This window comes from Rousettus aegyptiacus, unplaced genomic scaffold (genome assembly GCF_014176215.1).
Source record: "Rousettus aegyptiacus isolate mRouAeg1 unplaced genomic scaffold, mRouAeg1.p scaffold_m13_p_2, whole genome shotgun sequence".
NCBI classification, from domain to species: Eukaryota; Metazoa; Chordata; class Mammalia; order Chiroptera; family Pteropodidae; genus Rousettus; species Rousettus aegyptiacus.
Genome location: NW_023416295.1, coordinates 55,101,930 through 55,120,692, shown reverse-complemented (window position 1 = coordinate 55,120,692; position 18,763 = coordinate 55,101,930). Strand labels below are relative to the sequence as shown.

Below are 18,763 nucleotides of genomic sequence, written 5' to 3'. Positions count from 1 at the left end.
GGTATAGCTATAAGTTTAAATGATTTCTTAGAAAGAAAAAGTACTTAGAGAGTCTCTTCTAAGAATCAAATTGAAAATATGAAAATAAATGTATTCATAAAAGACATATCACTGTATTATTTAAATTTTTATCTTGATAGACACAAATTAAATGTTTAGTAATAAAAGCGTGTGCAAGTAAACTATGTCACATCCATTAAAAATGATGGTTATGAAGAATAAGGTAGCAACCTGGAAAATGCTTACATTGTGGTACTATATAAAAAAGATTAAAACATTGTATGTTCATAAATATGTTGAAAATATACTTAATCAGACTACTAAAAGAAATGTGTCAAAAATTACAGTAATTGGTGGAAAGGCTAAGATTTAAAAACTTGTTATTTTATAAATAATCTATAGTGCGGTGTTATTATTTGGATAATTTAAAATACTTTTTGAAATAGAAAATAAATGGGTATAAAAAACATGTTTGGCTTCTACAGATAGATTATAATTTTCTGATTTTATGCTTTATATTAATATCTCACTTGCTACACAGCATTCAGGGTGCTAATTTAGTCAATAAAGAGACTTCAAAAAAAATGAGTCACAAACCATTACTACTCTGCGCACACAGGAAGGTACTAATAATAACTACAAAGAGAAAAGGAGATCATTTGCATCCCAGGGACTAAAATTAGTATAAATGTTGAAGGGAGTTCTACCAAATTATTTTTTCCGGAAGACAGCCACAGACTCCTCTCATGTAAGGAAGACTGATCACCTCCATTAGCCTTGAAACAAAAGCAAAGACTTCTGGATGTAGGCATTTAATTATAATGTTTATCTAATCACTGTAGCCATTTATATCAATAAGATGGCTTAGAGCACACACTTTGTGGGGAGCAGTAAAGGATAGAAGAGGATGTGTTTCGTGAACAGTTTATTTTAAGCCAAACAATCCAACACCATGAGTCAAAATTATTGGCATTTTACAGTGGTGTTGTTAGAAAAGTAAAAGCCATGGGTGCTGCCCATTCTTTTGCCTGTGGATTGTTGGACTTTCCCGTCTCCAATCTGGTAGTAGAAACAACAGTAATAACAATAATTTGTAAAAATGACACCTGATTAGTATCTACTTATGCCAGGTCCTCTTCTAGGCACTTTTACCTATATTAACTCATTTTACCTTTATAATAACCCTGTGAAGTTGATTAATGTCATTATCCCCACTTTAAGAAAACAACTATAGAGATGGTAAGTAACTTGTCCAAAGTCTCTCAGCTAAGTGCTTGCATTTGACTGAGCAGAGAGATCCTGGCTGAAGAGTCCAAAGTCCAGTGTCCTCAGCACGGGCCTACCTTATGCACGTAAAGGCTTCTTTTTTTTTTTTCCATTTATACTTCCATCTTATGGCCAGAGTCACTAAAAATTACTTTGAATAAAATTAATCAAAGAACTTATTCCAAACATATTTTATCTCCTCACAGTGCTGCCTCTAGTTTTCTTTCTTTTTCTTCTTTTTGTACTTTTGGATTGAAGTGATTTGGACTAAGTTCACTAGTATGAACTAGTATGAACAGGATAGTGGGAATTTATTCTCATTTTATTATTGACATATATTTAGAATATCTGCTTTTGATATTTAAGAACATAAAATTTAAATAATCAGAGCCTTCTTTGAGCCATTAAGAGTTGTTAGAGAGATCTTTTTTAAACTTCCTGTCCAAGCATGCAGCCTCTGAGAACCAAATGCTGAGATTTCAAATGTCAGAGGTACAGACTCAGGAAGGAACAATGAATCTCTTTCCATAGTGTAGTGGTTGTCATGTTCCTCTGTTTCAGGAAGGAACAATGATTTGGTTGTTGATTGGCTATACATGATACTTGTGATGTATAAATCTTTTAGGTTAAAAAACATTTTTCCTCTTTTTAATTGATTTATGGATAAGAAATGTTATTAATGAGAGATAGGCCTGACAAGGAGGCGTAGGTGACTAATATCCACTTAAAGACCTGGCTCTCCAAAAGAGTCTATCCTGTGATCTTGCCATTTTTATATGAAATTGCTTAGTACTTTCAGAACATCACTGTTAAAATATAAATTTAAATGTATTTCCGGAATGGAGTAACACATTATGGCATTGTCTTCATTAACAGTATGACCGCTATGGGAAACAGAGACCACGGCCCTGAGAGAGTGGTACATATGGCTAGCAAAGTGAATGGGCAAGTCATACCAGCCCTGCAGCCGGGATTAGATGAGGCTATGAGAAATAGGAATCCGGAGAGTGGTGGTGTAGCGGTCATGTTAGGAAGGCAGGGTTGCAGGCTGTTTTGGAGGTAAATCTTAAAGGAGGGGGGTCCTGAAAGAGTAAGCTAGGAAGCCCACATAGTAAAACGTAGATTACTAAATTGTTCTGCGGCCACCTCACTCATCTGGCTGTCCTGATGGAAATGACACAGAGTTACATCTAGAGGAAGCAGAGCAGAGGTTTCAGGGCCAAATAGATCTAGGTTCAAATATAATTCTATCAGTGTAGCTTTGGATAAGTTAGAGTTTTTTACATCTATAAAATGTAGAAAGCAAACTATTAAATTAGAAAACAAAGTGCCCCCTGCCATGCATGTGGTAGCTGTATGCATATGATATAGATATACATAGATACACAGTAACTAGTGGAAACATTTATATGTATGTATACACATATTTTTGTACATAGATGTATTTATGCATCTACTATAGTGCTATCTTTCTTTCTTGTTATGTTACTTCTGCAAGAAACTTGTCATATGTTCTCTATTTTACATTTTCGTTCTCTTTCATCTTATATAAATTTACTTTGGTCAGATTTTCAGAATATGCAAATCATTTCCTATTAAACTATAGTGTTACCCCCCCTTTTATGCAAATTAACAGAATGACTAACTTGGAGAATTCTAATTGTTAGCTAATGAAAAGCAGAATGCTCAACATTTGCTATAACAGATTTAGGTAATCCATTACTAATTTACTTTAACAAGGACGAGACTGTTGCTCCTAATGAATGATATTAATGGGTTTTTTTTGGTTTTTTGTTTTTGTTTTTTTTGCCAGCACTGCTATGTAATAGTCACCTATGATATCATTACTTGAATTCATGGTAAGGCTGGGTAAGGATTTGAGACAGTTCTTCTATATGTTCAGATGATTTAATCCTAAACCATAGCATATATATGTGCCTAGGCAAATATCTAAAATAATTATTGTAATCTCTATAGCAGATTAAATGCTTTCTGTGATTCTAAAAAAGAGACTTTAGAGAGTAAATTCCAGTTTCAGAAATCTGGCACATGTTTGCAAGGCCCTGAGCAATGGATTGGATGCCATCTATCAGAAGGGCCTTGAAATTTTATCTGGCTGAACTCTGAACAGCTCTGCAAGCCATTTACTGCTTCTTTGGTTCCATGGGCGTAGTTAGTTGGGATTTCCAGTGGGAAGGTGAAGGCAGGTAGCATTTTTGTTCCTCCCCTGACTGCCTTCAATAAACTTTATTCTTAAAACCATCCATGGAGATCTAAGTTTCAGGAATATGGAAAATATCTTTTCCTCTCAAGGTTGGAGGCCTCATTCCTGACCTTTTTAAGACTTATTTTTATGTCTTTTTTCAAATTCTGACAATTTATGCAGAAAAAAATATTGCAGATATCTCTCCTCGTAAAACATTTTTTTGCATATTTATTACATAACAAGAGTATTTATAAGACTAAAGTAGTTGTTATGTATTTGTTTCCTAAGTATAATTTAGAACACAGTTATAAATATTTTATAGATTAACTCTGTACTCTCATCTCCTAACCTATCTGGTCTTTCTTGGCATAATAAAATAAATATTGTTGAGGCCACGATCCAGTGTTCCAGAATGTTCTCAGCCATCCGGTTCTGCTACTGAATAAAGTTAGACTGGAAATAAGATGATGTTTAGTGAAAGAAGCTTCCCTTGCCTACCCCACCTCCCCATTTATAAAGGGAGTACAGACCAGAAATTCTATGGCCCACCTAAGTCCTTTCCATAGTACCAGCCTACTGCTGAGTTTTAGTTTCTCATTTTTAAAAGGAGATAAAATACCCATCTTACCACTCATAGGAGTGATTTATAGATTTAATAAGATTATATCAAAGTCTTTTACAACCACCTAACAAACTTATTTATGATAAGCTACTTTATATTGAGATCTACTAAATTCTAGGAATAGTACTTAGAAGCTTTACATATGTTACAGTACCTCTTTTAAGCCTCAGCACGACCCTGCACAGTTGTTATAATTATATTTGATGTAAATGGAGTTAATGAAAGCTCAAAGAAGTTGTGTGATTTCCCAAGGCAAATAGGTCCAAAGGGGCAGAGTCAAGATTCATCTCAATACATTTCCAAATAGATACTTTTCTTTTTTCTTGGAGCTGAGTCAACAACATCATTTAATATCCCTTAAGAATGGCAGGTGGCATAAAAGGAGGGGATCACTGAATAAACTGCTCCTTCAGCAAAGCTGACAAAAAAACCCACCATGATAAAATCAAAGCTTTTATTTTAGAACAGACCACCTGAAAACCTCCGGGCTTCATATATTTTAAAAATATTTGTTATGTGTTGAGTATAAAGTAAAAAGGGAAAAAAATAGATCTTTTAAATGAAAGATAAGTATAGTATGCCATCCCAGCCAGATATAAGCTTACATGTTGCATAAGTTCTATTCTATTCAAGTTAACAAGAATATACACAAATCATAAATAACACAAAATAGAGAAACCATAAGGAGTTCCTTTGTTTTTAGAAAATAGGTGAGAAAAAAACAGATAATTCTTCTTAGAAATGCAGAGAAATAATTTTTTTTATAATAGCTAATATACCTCTCTTAGGCATTAAGTGCATTTTTGTTTCTAATCTTAATACAGCTATAGTTTTACTCTTTATGAAAATAAAATTTCCCAGTTAAAATAGGATATTTTACCACACTAATCTTTAAATTCCACTTTTAAAAATGTAGGTATACAACCCAATTTATAACCTCCTAGAACATTTTACACAATAAGTTTTAGTCATTGGAATGAATAATTACTCAGAAGAGCAAAAGTGCCTCATTCAATATAATTTGGTCATCGACATTCTTGTTTTCCAATAAAATGGAAATTTCACGAGCAGAAACATTGGATTCTGTAAAGAGAATGTTTCTGAGCAACTTTTGAGCAAATAAATCTTAAGCAGTTGATCACAGATCTGGGGTCTTTACTCCTTATTATAGTACTGCCGGACATAACCATGTTAGCCCTGTGTTATGGATAGTGTCAGGACCCAAAACCTCCTTGTCTAAAGACAAGAACTGGGTCCCCAACAAATGAAGCTTTGGCATCATATCTTCATTGATTTTTGTCCTTCAAACCTAGGTTCCACTGACATAATCAGGTCATTTCTATTTGATTAGCCCATGGTGTAAAATACTCAATTGTAGTTCCTAGTTTGTTGGCAAGTCTAACTTTTATTCCGTTCTCTCAGATGTCTTTAATCAAAGCCCCTGCATTCCCAATATCTTTGAGATGAAAAGTATATTGATTGGTTCCTATTGTGGCCATTGGCTTTACTCACTGTTCCAGCCTCAACACTATTCTGTCCATGTCCAGGAAAGGATCTTATCCTAGATGCTTTTGGAGACTTTCTATCACAGGGTGCCCAAAGGTGATGTTTTGAACAAAATGTTCATGTATTATATCCAGGTTTAGATCATTGGCTCCTGAGACCACAATCCAGAGGTACTTGTCCACCAAACTGGCCAGGTGGCTATTGAGGATGGATGAACCAATCTCACAGCTGAATGCTGTGGTTCTGTTTTCTAGAGCTGAGTTACTGCAGGAGTCCCCCAGCAAGATGAAGGCATCATCCTGATTTGTCTTTGTTTGTTTTAATGTGTTAGTACTTTAATCTTTAAGCAGTGACTAAATTTTCTTTTGAAATAATGATTATTTTCCCCAGTGTAAATCGAAGTAAAGACATGAGTTATAGATTTTAAGAATTTATTTTAAAATCGGTTTTGTCTTAAGTTTACTTGTGTATTATTGAAATAAGTCAGAACTAGCAGTATGCTTGGTTTTTCTTACTTGGTTGGGTAAGATAAAAGAATTGGTTTATTTAATGATTTGCTAAATATTATACAAATGATATAACCTCAAGTCTCTATTAATGGTCCCTTTGGACTCATGGGATCAATGGGATCAGAAGGCTGATAAATGTTTTTGTCCCCAATTTCCTTTCAAATAAAATTCTGTAATATGTATGTGCATGTATATGTGTACATACACATATTCTATAATGCTAGTTTTCTCTTATACCTTCACGAGAAATTTTGTATATTTTCCCTATTTTGTATTTTAGTTACCTTTTATCATCAATAAATTTACTTTTACCAAATTTTCAGAGTATAAAAATGTTTTCCCATCAAAATCCTATAGTATTGGGGCCTTTTTTTCTGAGGTAAAGTAACAAAAAGATCAAGTTGGAAAATTTCCTCATTGTGGGAACATACTCTTATTAGTGAACTGGCTTCCAGGCAGAGGTTGGCATATATGTATAAGCAGAAGAGTAGCAAGACATTTGAAGGCCCGTGAGCCTTGCTTTTTCACCTAACACTTTTCCATCGATCCTGGAACAACTGTAAAATTGGAGCAAGAGATTCAGGACAAGATATTATAGACCCAACGGATAATTTGGATGCTATAATTTCTAAGGCTATAATCTCTAAGCTTCCATTTGGAGGAAGATCCAAAATCAGTGTGAGTCCTTTAGGTTTTACTTTTAAAAAATATAGTAAAATTATTTGACTAATTCATCAAATTAATTATCTTATTTCAGACTATAGACATGCTACCAGGAGCTCTACTATTAATTCCTAATCCCTAGACCAGTGCTTGAGTGTCTTCATTAAGTATGAAAAAGTTATTCATATTGGAATTTGTCACTGACTTCGAACCTGGGACTCAGAAATCAGGTTTTGGAGTAACATGCAGCTCTTATATGCATGATAACGTAGATTAGGCATCTGTGGTAGTTCTAGAACTTTTAAGGCTTACCTGATGTGCTTCCCACACTTCTCTTTGATACCAGATATAGGATATTTTCTATTACAATTCTCTACTATGTCCGCGGCCTCTTTTGCAAGAACTCTCAATGTAATTTCCTTTAATTCATTTCTTAAGAGCTTAAACTATGATTGCTCTAGATATGCCTAGATCTAATCTTTTCGATTAACAGTATAGACTTTATCTGCGGGCTGCATAACGAATATTAATCATAAAAATCACAGCAACAATGGAACAAAAAAAGCTTTCAAAAAACCTTCAAAGGTGTTCTAGTGTTCTCATTTTAATGTCTAAAATGCTTACTAGGGCCCTCACAGCTCACTCTGCTCAGTCTGGTACTTGTCTTTCTAACAGTCCCACCCCCATTCTTCCCCAATCCCCTTCTGCTTCAGCCACACGACCTTTCTGAGTCTATCTGCTCCATGACCCAGGTCTTCCCACCTGCTCTTTGCTCTCTCCACTACCCTACCACCCTGCCTGTACCATTTCTCACTAAATTTTCTTCATCTTTTGGATCTCAGCTAAGGCCTCACTTTCTTAAAATTTTCCCTGAGCATCCAGACTCAAGCTTACATTGACTTTTCACTGTTAATTTTTTCCTTTGTAACTCAGAAACTTTTCAGTTTGATGTAGTCCTACTGTATATTTTTGCTTTTGCTGCCTGTGATTTTGATGTCTGTCATATTCAAGAATCATTGCTAAGACCAATGTCACAAAACATTTCTTGTTTTCTTCTAGAAATTTTAGTTTCAAATCTTACATGTAAGTCTTTAATCCATTTTGACTTGGTTTTTGTGTATGGTATAAGGTAAGGTCCAATTTCATTCTTTTGTATGTGGATATCCAGTTTTGCCAGAGTCATTTTTGAAGAGATTATCCTTTCCTCACATGTGGTCTCAATGTCAAAGATCATTTGACTGTGTACATGACGGTTTATTTCTGGGCTCTCTATTATGTGTTCTATTGTTCTATATGTCTGTATTTATACCAATATTATACTGTTTTGATTACTGTAGCTTTGTAATATGTTTTGAAGTCAGAAAGTATAAGGCTCCCAAATTTGTTCTTATTTCTCCAGATGGTTTTGGCTATTCAGTAACCTTTGCGGATTCATATGCAATTTAGATTTTTTTTTTCTGTGAAAATTTGATTGGGATTTCGATAGAAATTGCATTAAATTTGTAGATCACTTTGGGTAGTATGGAAATTTTAACAACATTAAGTCCTCCAATACATAAACACATTTTTATCTTTCCATTTATTTGGATCTTTTCTTTTTCTTTCAGCAATGTTTTATAGTTTTAAGCATAGATGTTTTTCACCTCCTTAGTTAAATTTATTTTTAAGTTGTTGTAATTCTTTTTAATGCTATTGTAAATGGCCTTGTTTTTTTAATTTTCTTTTCAGATTGTTAACTGCTAGTGTATAGAAATTCAACTAATCTTTGTGTGTTGATTTTATATTATTCAATTTTGCCAAATTTATTACTTCTACCAGTTTGTGTGTGCATGTGTGCGCGCGCGTGTGTGTGTGTGTGTGTGTGCGCGCGCACAATCTTTTAGGAATCACTCTTTTCTTAATCTCATATCTTCCATTTTATTTACTAATTTGCTTTCTAATTAAAAATGTATGCAGGAAAAAATTTTGACATCTACAAAGAGAACCAACATTTTTTTTACTCTTCCTTATATTTGATTTGATGATTTGACTCAATAAAGAATTCTAGGTTCAAAATAATTTTGCCTCATAATGTTGATGGAATTAATGAGAAAAAGTTCGATGTCATTCTATGAAGTATATGTCTATAAGTATACAGTATTGGGGGGAAGAGTTCTGAAATCAACTACGGTATATTCAGATTCTCAATTAGTTCCATGTTTTCAATTCCACCTCTTGTATTATTTCTTTGTTGAGTATGAGCCCTTCTTTGAATCTAGATCCTTTTAGGATTTTACTGGGTAGGCCAGGTCTCTCCTCTACTGTAATTGGAAAAAGATGTATATTCTAGTTATTATTTAAGAATGGACTGCCCAGGTTCAAATTCCGGCTCTGACTTTTCTAGTCGTAAAACCTTGGCCAAGTCAATTGTATCTCGATATTTTCTTATGCATGATACTACCTATTTTAAGGGATATATGAAAAAGTGCTACTATTGCTATTATTCCTCTGTTCTGCTTTTTTCAAACATGATGTTTTCCCTCATGTCTCTTTATATTATTCCTTTGCTTAATGAATTCTAGATAATGACAAAAAATAAATATGTGAGTTCAGTCCTCCTTCTTAAAACAAAAGCCAGATGTGATTCTTAATTTTAGAAACAATTTAGGGTTTTATTGGTTTCAATATTATTTCTTTTTAAATAATTTGCATCTTACTAAAATAAATTATTCTGTTTATATGCATATGTTATCTTTAATATATTTATCTAGTGATCTAATGACCTGGAGCCAAAATTAAACAGGAATTTTTTTCCTAAAGATTCTTAGCAATAGTAGTAGCAAAACTATTCTAATGCTGGTTGGAATTTAAGTCTCTTTAAAGCTTTGGAAGCAAAGTGAAAAGGACATCAGCATATTAGAGAAAGCTTAGTGTTCTTTTCGTGTTACATCAAGATGAAAGTTAAGAGTTTTATTGCATTTTGTGAAAGACTGAAAAATGGACCAGAAATTAATACCAGCGATGATCATGATGGATGATAGTTGCGACAATTTCAAAACTGCCTAAATGTATACCAGGCACTTAATCTATATCAAGTTACTTATTCTTCACAATAGATCTACTAGGTAAGCATTTTGGTCCTTGTTTTGCATACGAGGAAGCCAGGATTTAGAGTGCTTGAATAATTTGGTCTTGGTCACATAGTCAGTAAAGGACAGAGATTTCTGACACAAAGGCCTGCTTCCTATGACTATGGTATGCATAACAAATCTGAGACTTAGGAACCTATAGCTTTGAATAACTGGAATGAATAAATATCTATTACTACATCTCAATTACTTTTGTTTCTCTTTTGCTATAGCTTCTACCTCTGCTGCAATGGAGGTCACTGCAGCTACTTGTAGCTAATGCTTCCCTATCCCATTTCCTTAAAATCACTGTCGCCAACTTTCTCACTGGAACCCTCTGCCCTCTAAGAGGTCCAGCTCTATGTGAGCAAAGCTGGGGAATTCTCTAACTTTCTTTAGTGAGAATAGGAACCATGCCTGTCCATGTTGCCCAAGCCAAGTAGAGTTTCTTGCAATAACAGACGTTCCATGACTCATTGAAGAATGAATCAGTGGTGGTAAACAGATTAAGTTTTGGATGTTTAAGACAGACGCGTGACTATTGTTTAGGCAGTGGAATTTACCAAATAGATACTGTAAGATATTTTCCCTATAGAGATAATGTTAGAAATGGTAATTAGGTCCTACAGTTCTATTAGTGTCACTAAAACAGCAGTTCAACTAACTTTCAACTTACAAAGTGCATATGGGTTAAGCTGGGAACCTAACTACCATTTATAAAATGTTTCTCTAAGAAGATGATTTCAGAAGGACAAAAAAGCAGGATTTTGAATGAATTTTTGGCAACAAACTATTTGCAAATTGAAGTTAACATGCATTAATTTATTGGTCATCTTTGCCTGTGTCTTCTACTCATTGATTAATAAAGTTATAAAGAACATGAGATCAGGAACTATTTTCTACTACATAATAATATTGCTAGGCTCAGCTCTTATTCTCCCTGCTGTTACCCCAAACCAGCATTCATTATGGTTCTTTATTTTAGTAGATACCCCCCAAAATTTGCATTTTGATTGTTCGATTTTTAATAGGATTATCACTCAGAACAAAGAATAGTATATCCTGATATACCTGGGGTACTTGCTTCAACCTAGTTTTAATTTCGAATTACATAGCAGTTATTAATGAGCTTTAGAATATGAATGGACTCTAAGTGATATGATTTTACAATATTAATAAAAATTAGTGAATTATAATAATATTTCTAGATGTTTATAACTTTTTCACTTGACCTATAATTTAGGGGCAAATGGCTACTGTAAGTTCTAAAAGCTGCCCTGGTTTGAAAGGCTACCAAGCCCTGTGCTCTAACCTATGGTTTAAAAAATTTCCTCTGACTGGGACGGAGAGCGAATTATCTCTTTCCAGGAAACACTATAGAATAGTCCAGTGCCTTGGCAATATATCTATTCTGCTTTCTGGAAACAGTCTGTTCTGGAATAGTTTAGGATGACCTAACCTCTTATCTCTTAATGGAGAAAGGCCATGACTAGGGAGGAGGCACCCATTACCTATTTATTTTGAATATGGTGGCAAAATGATAGTTATTTCACATACTACACTATTTTACCTTTTCAGATGTAACTGTGTGGAACCACATAATCCCAGCAATGACACATTGAAGGAATGGAGGGAGTCCAATATTTCTACCTCTGACATAATTTGGGAAAACCTAACTGTGTCAGTAAGTGAAACATTGAAAAATAACTCATGTCTTGAATCTTATTACTGTTTTGAAGACTTGTTGACATTGTGACTGAATTATTGCCAATTAGGTAAAATTTTTGAATCCATACTATTATAAAAGTAATAGTTTTGTCTTAATTTTGATTTCATTTGTTTCAGGTATTCATCAGTAAACTGGGATTTTCTTTCCTTATTGAGTTTTTCTAATAGTTAGTAGGCCTGAATTGCTCTAAAAGCGCGCATATACAGCATGACATGACTAGATTAACTGAAAGCACATTAAAAAAGAATGGTGTTGACCTAAATGAGACCATATGGCGGAACTAAGTTGGCCTTCTGTGTGAAAAAACAAGAATGCTTTTACTTTACTCGGCAACACTGCTCCAGCTGTTCAGAATATACCGAAAGGGGATGTTTGTTAGTATTTTAGAGTAAATATTACAGTTTTGGGAAAGAACAAAAGTCACTTTTCTTAACACAATTCTGGCACCTCCTTTAGGAAGAGCTTTCTTCCATTTTCTTATCTCCCACTCAGGAAAGAGGATGGCAACATATTTTTCACCTATCAAGGTTAAATCCGTACATTTTAAAACCTTTTTTTCCCTTGCTTTTCTCACAGCTGTATTCTTCCATTCTTCTTAATATATTATAATGTTTGCATTCTTTTTTTCCATCTATATTTACAGCTTTCTGTTCAGTTAGATCTCATAATCGGAAAAATTAGTGTTCAGCTTTTAATGGATATTAAAATATGAGTCATTTTATTTTATTTTTTTATTCTCTTCAGATGCAAACATTACTATCCAAAGCCACTTCTACTTTACCTACTTGTATAAGCTCAAATCCCATTATAACCATCAATATAAAACTATATGAATTCTAGTTCATTTTATGAAATATCATTTTAGTAAGTGAGCCAGTTAGTGGAACAAAGAAATACTTTTCGTTGTTCAAATATGTTAAAACTCTAAAAGTGATTCTTCTTTTTAATTGAGGTATAATTGATGTACAACATTATATTAGTATCAGGTATACGACATAATAATTATAATAATTCTATATATGTATACATTGTGAAGTAATGACCACAATAAGTTGTTAACATCTGTCACCATGCACAGTTACAATTTTTTTTTTCTTATGATGAAAACTTTTAAGGTGTACTCTCCTAGCAACTTTCAAATATAAACATGGTTTTTCTAAGATCACTTGACCTATTGCCTATTTTCTCAATTTTCCCCATTAAATGTTTTCTTTAGAATCAAAATCAAATTACTCTCTGTTTAAAATTTAGTCTTGACCTATATTTTACTACCTTTATTTTTTATTTTTTGAATTATTTTTGGCAAGATAATCCTTGGTTCACCTCACAGATTGCAAGCCCTTATCCCTTATTTTTTAATGTTTTTCACCTACAGCTCCTGATCTTTCTAGGTGTTCTCCCATTTAAGTACTAACCAGGTTTGACCCTGCTTAGCTTAATGAGAACAGATGAGATCAGGCTTGTTCAGGGTAGCATGGCTATAGACACCACTGCCTTTATTTTTACCCTAGTCATTTTCTTTCGAATAATCCTTCCCCTATTTTTGTTGTTTTCTTTTGTTACAGTCAACATTGATCTGTTCCATCTATTTTTCCCCTAGAAAAATAACATTGCATTATTATCCATTCAATGGATAATTATTGATAGTCATAAAAATCCATCCAGCAGTACATATTCAATCTATATTTTCCTTTTGCAAAGTATAAGGATATTATGTCTAAAGAGTCTTTTGATTACCTTACTCATCTTGGTGTTTCCTTCAATTCAGAGACACAAATAATCCCCTCTCTAAATTATTTAACATGATAATTTACTCTATGTATTTTATATTCTCTGAATAATTTAATATTAAATAATAATATTCATTCTATAAAGTAGCAAATCTTGAATAATAACCTTCGAAAAGACTCATAGAATAATTGTTCTGGCTAGCCAGGGATTAATTTTAAATATTAGAAGTTTGAGGGTCCAGCAGAGTACAGTGAAAAGTATTTTACAAAGCATGTGTAGCACTGTGTTTTTTTTTCCCTTAAAGTTTTGCATTAGATGTTAACATTCTGGCAGTTATTATTATTAATAATAATTATTTTTTACCACTCAAAGGCAGTTTTTGCAATAGATAATTACAAATCTTGACCAGAAATGGCCTTTGTCATCAAAATGCTACGTAATGAAAAAATCTTGTAATTTTTAAGTCTTGTAATTTTTAAGTCTTGTAATTTTTAAATAATTTTTAATGAAAACTTAAATTTTTTTTGTCTTAATTAATTGTCATGCCATTTTTTTTTGCATAATCACAAGTATCACCAAAAGCATTTTACAAATAAAGCACTGTGCTAATGGCTATTATAACTACTTTTTAAAAATACTAATATAACATTTACTTTATATATTATTTAAAAGATTTTTTAAATTAAATTTTTACATATCTCATTAATTATAACTTTTACCTCGCTAATTCAGCAAAAGCAAAGAACTTTACCTTTCTTTGATTCTCAAACTGCTATATGCATAGTAAGTGTTCCATAAATATTTAATAATTATTTTGAAAAAAAGTCCTATATCACAAATTTACTATTTAACACAAATCTTTTGCTTTTATTTTGTTTTTCAATTTTATTGAAGTATAACTAACAAAAATTATACATATTAAAACAACATAATGTTTTGATTTATGTATACATTGTGAAATGATTACAACAATCAAGCTGATTAATTTATCAATCCCTCACAGTTGCCTTATTTATTTATTTGTTTATTTATTTAGTGAGAACAATTAAAATATACTTTTTAAAACAGATTTCAACTATATAATACAGTATTATTAAGTATAGTCACTATGCTGTGCATTAGATCTTCAAAACTTATTCATTTTGCATTACCGAAACTTTGGATCACTTGACCAATATGTCCCCATTTCCTCCTTCTCTCCCAACCCCTGGTAACCATCATTTTACTCTCTGCTTAAATGAGTTTGACATTATTTGATTCCACATATAAGTGAGCTCATGCAGTATTTGTCATTCTGCATCTGGCTTATTTCACTTAGCATAATGTCCTCCAGGTTTATTTATGTTGTTGCAAATGACAGGATTTCCTTCTTTTCAAAGGTGAATAATATTCCTTTGAATATTTATATCACATTTTTTTTTTATCTATTCATCCATTGAGAGACAGGTTATTTCTGTATCTTGGCTATTGTTAATAATGGTTAATGAAAGCTAGGATACTTGTATATCCATCCATTAAAAGGAATCCCTGAGCAAGGTTTAAAATATTCACAAAGGATTAACTGGCAATTGATTAAGAATTGCCTTAGTGTCAGAATTACATATTTAGCTATGTAAGGGAGAGGACACTAATGTCAACTTTAATTTCTTATTCTATCAAACTTAATTTTTTACTAACATAAAATTATTGATATTTAGAATGTTTTAAGAATAATTAGTAAAAAAGAGTTTGTCAACAAACTTTTTTTTCATTTTGTACGTGAAACCATATGTTAGACTCAAAATAAGACAACAGGATTTAGATTTGATTTTCACTTCTAAATCTTAGGACTTGGAGTGTGTGTATATGTTTGTGTGTATATGTGTGTGTATGTTAGGGGTACAGTTAGTATAAAATAGAAAATAAATGTAGAATTTAATAGATTATAATTCTTTTTAAAAAACTTGACATACTGTCCCCCAAAAGAAGGAAAAACAAATATCCTTTTCAAATTTGTTTGGAATTAAAGTACCAAGGCAAGCTTTTAGCAATTTATTATAGATTATAAGACAGTTAAATGCTTTTTTTTTTTTTAAAGTGGCAAATGGCACAAGTCCAAGGAACATTTAAAAGACTTTTATATATGTACAAAAGACTGAAGATAATCACAAATATATAGATGATGTGTTTACAATGGAGCTTCAAGCTTCTTATTGTTTTTAACCACTTGGTTTACCCATTATTTTGTTTAGTAATTGTTCTACTAACATCTCTGAACAGGGATAAGAGGAAGGACTAAAACATGCAAGGATTCATTTTTGCTACTCTACCTAATTTTTTGAGAAAAAGAAAATTAAAGCTATAATTAAAGCCTAAGGGATGTTACTTTGATTTTTCAATTAGCCAACTTATGCGCTCCCTATTAGCTTAACATGGATAATTGGAATTCAACCTTAGCTAGGGAGGAAGGTATTTGCAGTTAGATGAGAAAAGTGGATAGAATTCTTTTTGATAATTATAAGGTGTATTAACAATATTTCTTAAGAATTTTAGCCTCAGGGATAGTTGCTCCAAGTAGATTTACAAGTTGGTCGTTTAATTTTGGATAACAGTGTAGCTGTCTGTGGTTTATTCTAGAATCGTTTAAAGGTATTTATTTTCTGCTATACAAGGACTCCAGGGCCTGAGGCTCTGTTCATTGGGCAGGCTCTGTGTTGGTGATCAATCTATCAGTTCATATTTTTCTTTAAAATCTTTATGTACCACAGCACAGTTCAATTTCTGTTCAGGTCCAGAATGTTTCAGGGATTGATGAGGTGACTGGTTCATTAAAACTATTCTTTTCTGTGTTTTAAAATAAAATAAATACTTTACTAATCTAATCTTTAAAATAAAATAATATAAACCAAAATGATTTAAAAATCATTTTCAGTTTCAAAATATTAATGTTTACGATGCTCAGTTTTCCTTGGAGAAAAAAAAAATTTGACTTTGCTGCCACCTCATGGTTAAGTCAGTAATTATAAATGATCCTTCAAGGACTTATAAAAATACATACCAGAAAAAAAAAAAAAAAAATACCGTGGAGAAGTCATAGTAAAAACGAGCTTTGCCTTGCTCATGTAGTAACCCTTTTTCTTTTGTTGCATAATCTAAGTTCAAGCCCCATCTTTGACTCAGAATTTCATTTCAGTAATAATATATCATAGGTTTTTTTTTGTTGCCTTTCTCATCTTTTTTGTTAACTTTTGGACTAGATAATTTTACAAAATATTTGTTCTTCTTTAAAAATCCAATAATATTCCCATCATGGGCCCCATATTTGTATCATAGCTCTACTGATACCTAACAGCGGTGAGGCCATTGCAAGTTACTTAACCTCTCTATGTCTCATTTTCCTCAGACGTGAAATAAAAATAATAACATCTACCTATTTTATAGGTTTGATGGTAAAAATTAATTAAGATGGTATATTTAAATTTGACATAGTTTTGGCATAGTGTCTGACCATAGTAACCATTCACTGTAAAGTTTGTCATGTTTTCAATAAATCTGGTGTCAGAAATTTAGTTGATATTAGGTTAAATACACATTGACTGGTAAGTCGGTTACTTTTATAGATTTAAATTTAATTTGAAAAAGGCAAAAATTTAAAAAGTGGTTCACGTTCAAATGTTACATAATGTAAATCTTTGATATTGCTCACTACCTAACCTATTCAGATAAAATTTATAGAATTTAATATGTTGTCTGTTAAATCATTGTGAGAACCATAGATGAAAAGCTTCAACATCTCAAATGCAATTGATCTTGATGTTAGACTTCCGAAAGAAATGTGTCCATTTTTTTTCTTAATATCTCCATTTGTTTTACTTCCTCTGGCAGGAATGCAAATCGTTGCATGGAGAGTATGTTGGACGAGCCTGTGGCCACGATCATCCATATGTTCCAGATGTTCTATTTTGGTCAGTGATTCTGTTCTTTTCCACAGTTACTCTGTCAGCCACCCTGAAGCAGTTCAAGACTAGCCGCTATTTCCCAACTAAGGTACTTAGACTACACTTTTCTTGATCAAAATGTAAACCTACATAAAGCATGTTATGAAGTCATTCATGTTCTAGAACAAAACGAAAAGCAATTGCTGTGATAAATGAAGCCACTAAAAGGCTTTTGTGTGAGTGAGCTGCCAGGTTAGGAGTGGAGTTTGGTGAGGGAGGGAGGTGAAAAGAAAGCATTTTTAGTACAGGTGCTAGAAGTGCACATACCCTCCAGGCTTTTCTACTTAATCTCAAATCCCAAAGATAAACCCACTTTCCCACTTACGGTTTTGGAAATTGAAAGCACACACTGCATTACTGACTGTCACTTTCTTGCCCAGTGAACAGCGGGAACTATTCCAGCCTGACAGATATCTCATTGGAGCCACTGTTACATTCTCTAATTGGGAAAGCCCCTGCAAAACTCATTGGAACACTATTCTCTTTTTCATTTTTAAAGTGTCAGTCCCTCCCCCTAACCCACCACGTTTGCATCTGCATATTTGGAAAGGAAAGTAAACAGAGAAACAGCTTAGTTCAATATTTAACAGTGCAAAGTAACACCTATAATGTCTGACTCAGCCAATAAAAAACAAGGAAAAAAAACCCCCAAGAAAACAAGCTTTTTAAGGATGAGCTAAAGATTGTAATCAAAATCCAACCCAGGGAAAATGTTTCAGGAACTGTTTCACAGAAAACTTCTATTTTTGTCACTTCCTCCTTCCCTAATGTGGAAAATTCATTTTCTTCCTCTGAAAGTTTCATTTGATTAATTTATTTTTTAACTCGAAAAAATAATCTTACTCATTTTCGTGTGTATGTGTGTGTGTGTCAGAGAGACATCCTAATGAAAAAGACAGATCTTTTTGATAACTGTATAAGGATTTTTGCTTAAAGATAGCTTTATGAATGAAAAACAGCTTTAAAAACTGACATACATAAAATAACTTTTAAATTTGCCCACTCTGCTGTGCACTTCCCTGCCACCATACTTATCTCCCAGATAAACTAAAACATACTTCTTCAATAAAAAATAATTTTATGGTGTTTCAGGTTTATCATGTTAAAATGTCACCTGTGTGAGAAAGAATCCTAAAATTTAGCCAACTTCTGGCCATGTAATCTTATTTTAGGCTCTAAATATTCATACACTTGAGTTCATAATAAACTTAGATTTTAAATAAATATTAAAATAGTGCAATTACCATTACAGTTATGCATAATGCCTCATTCTGGAAAGGTTGAGTGTGTATCCATCTTAATGACAGAGATACATAAATATATATTCAGGTTCTGACAGAGCTAATGGTAATATTATAGTATGCATAAAATATATCATGATGTTATGTCATAAAGTGTGACTCTAGCTTATGTTCCTGAGTATTCCTCACTATTTATAGTTTCGAGT

General features: G+C 32.7%; 1 protein-coding gene and 1 pseudogene across 8 annotated transcripts in view; one reads left to right on the top strand and one right to left on the bottom strand.

The window, feature by feature from the left end:
* SLC4A10 (solute carrier family 4 member 10) overlaps positions 1-18,763 on the top strand; it is a 235,689-nt gene that overhangs the window by 182,407 nt on the left and 34,519 nt on the right. For all 8 annotated transcript variants that reach the window (XM_036236083.1, XM_036236080.1, XM_036236085.1 and 5 more), the window contains 2 exons: positions 11,458-11,563; positions 17,204-17,365. In XM_036236083.1, the coding sequence (XP_036091976.1) occupies positions 11,458-11,563; positions 17,204-17,365 (268 nt within the window). The remainder of the gene's footprint in view (positions 1-11,457; positions 11,564-17,203; positions 17,366-18,763) is intronic.
* LOC107511740 lies at positions 3,864-5,986 on the bottom strand (annotated as a pseudogene).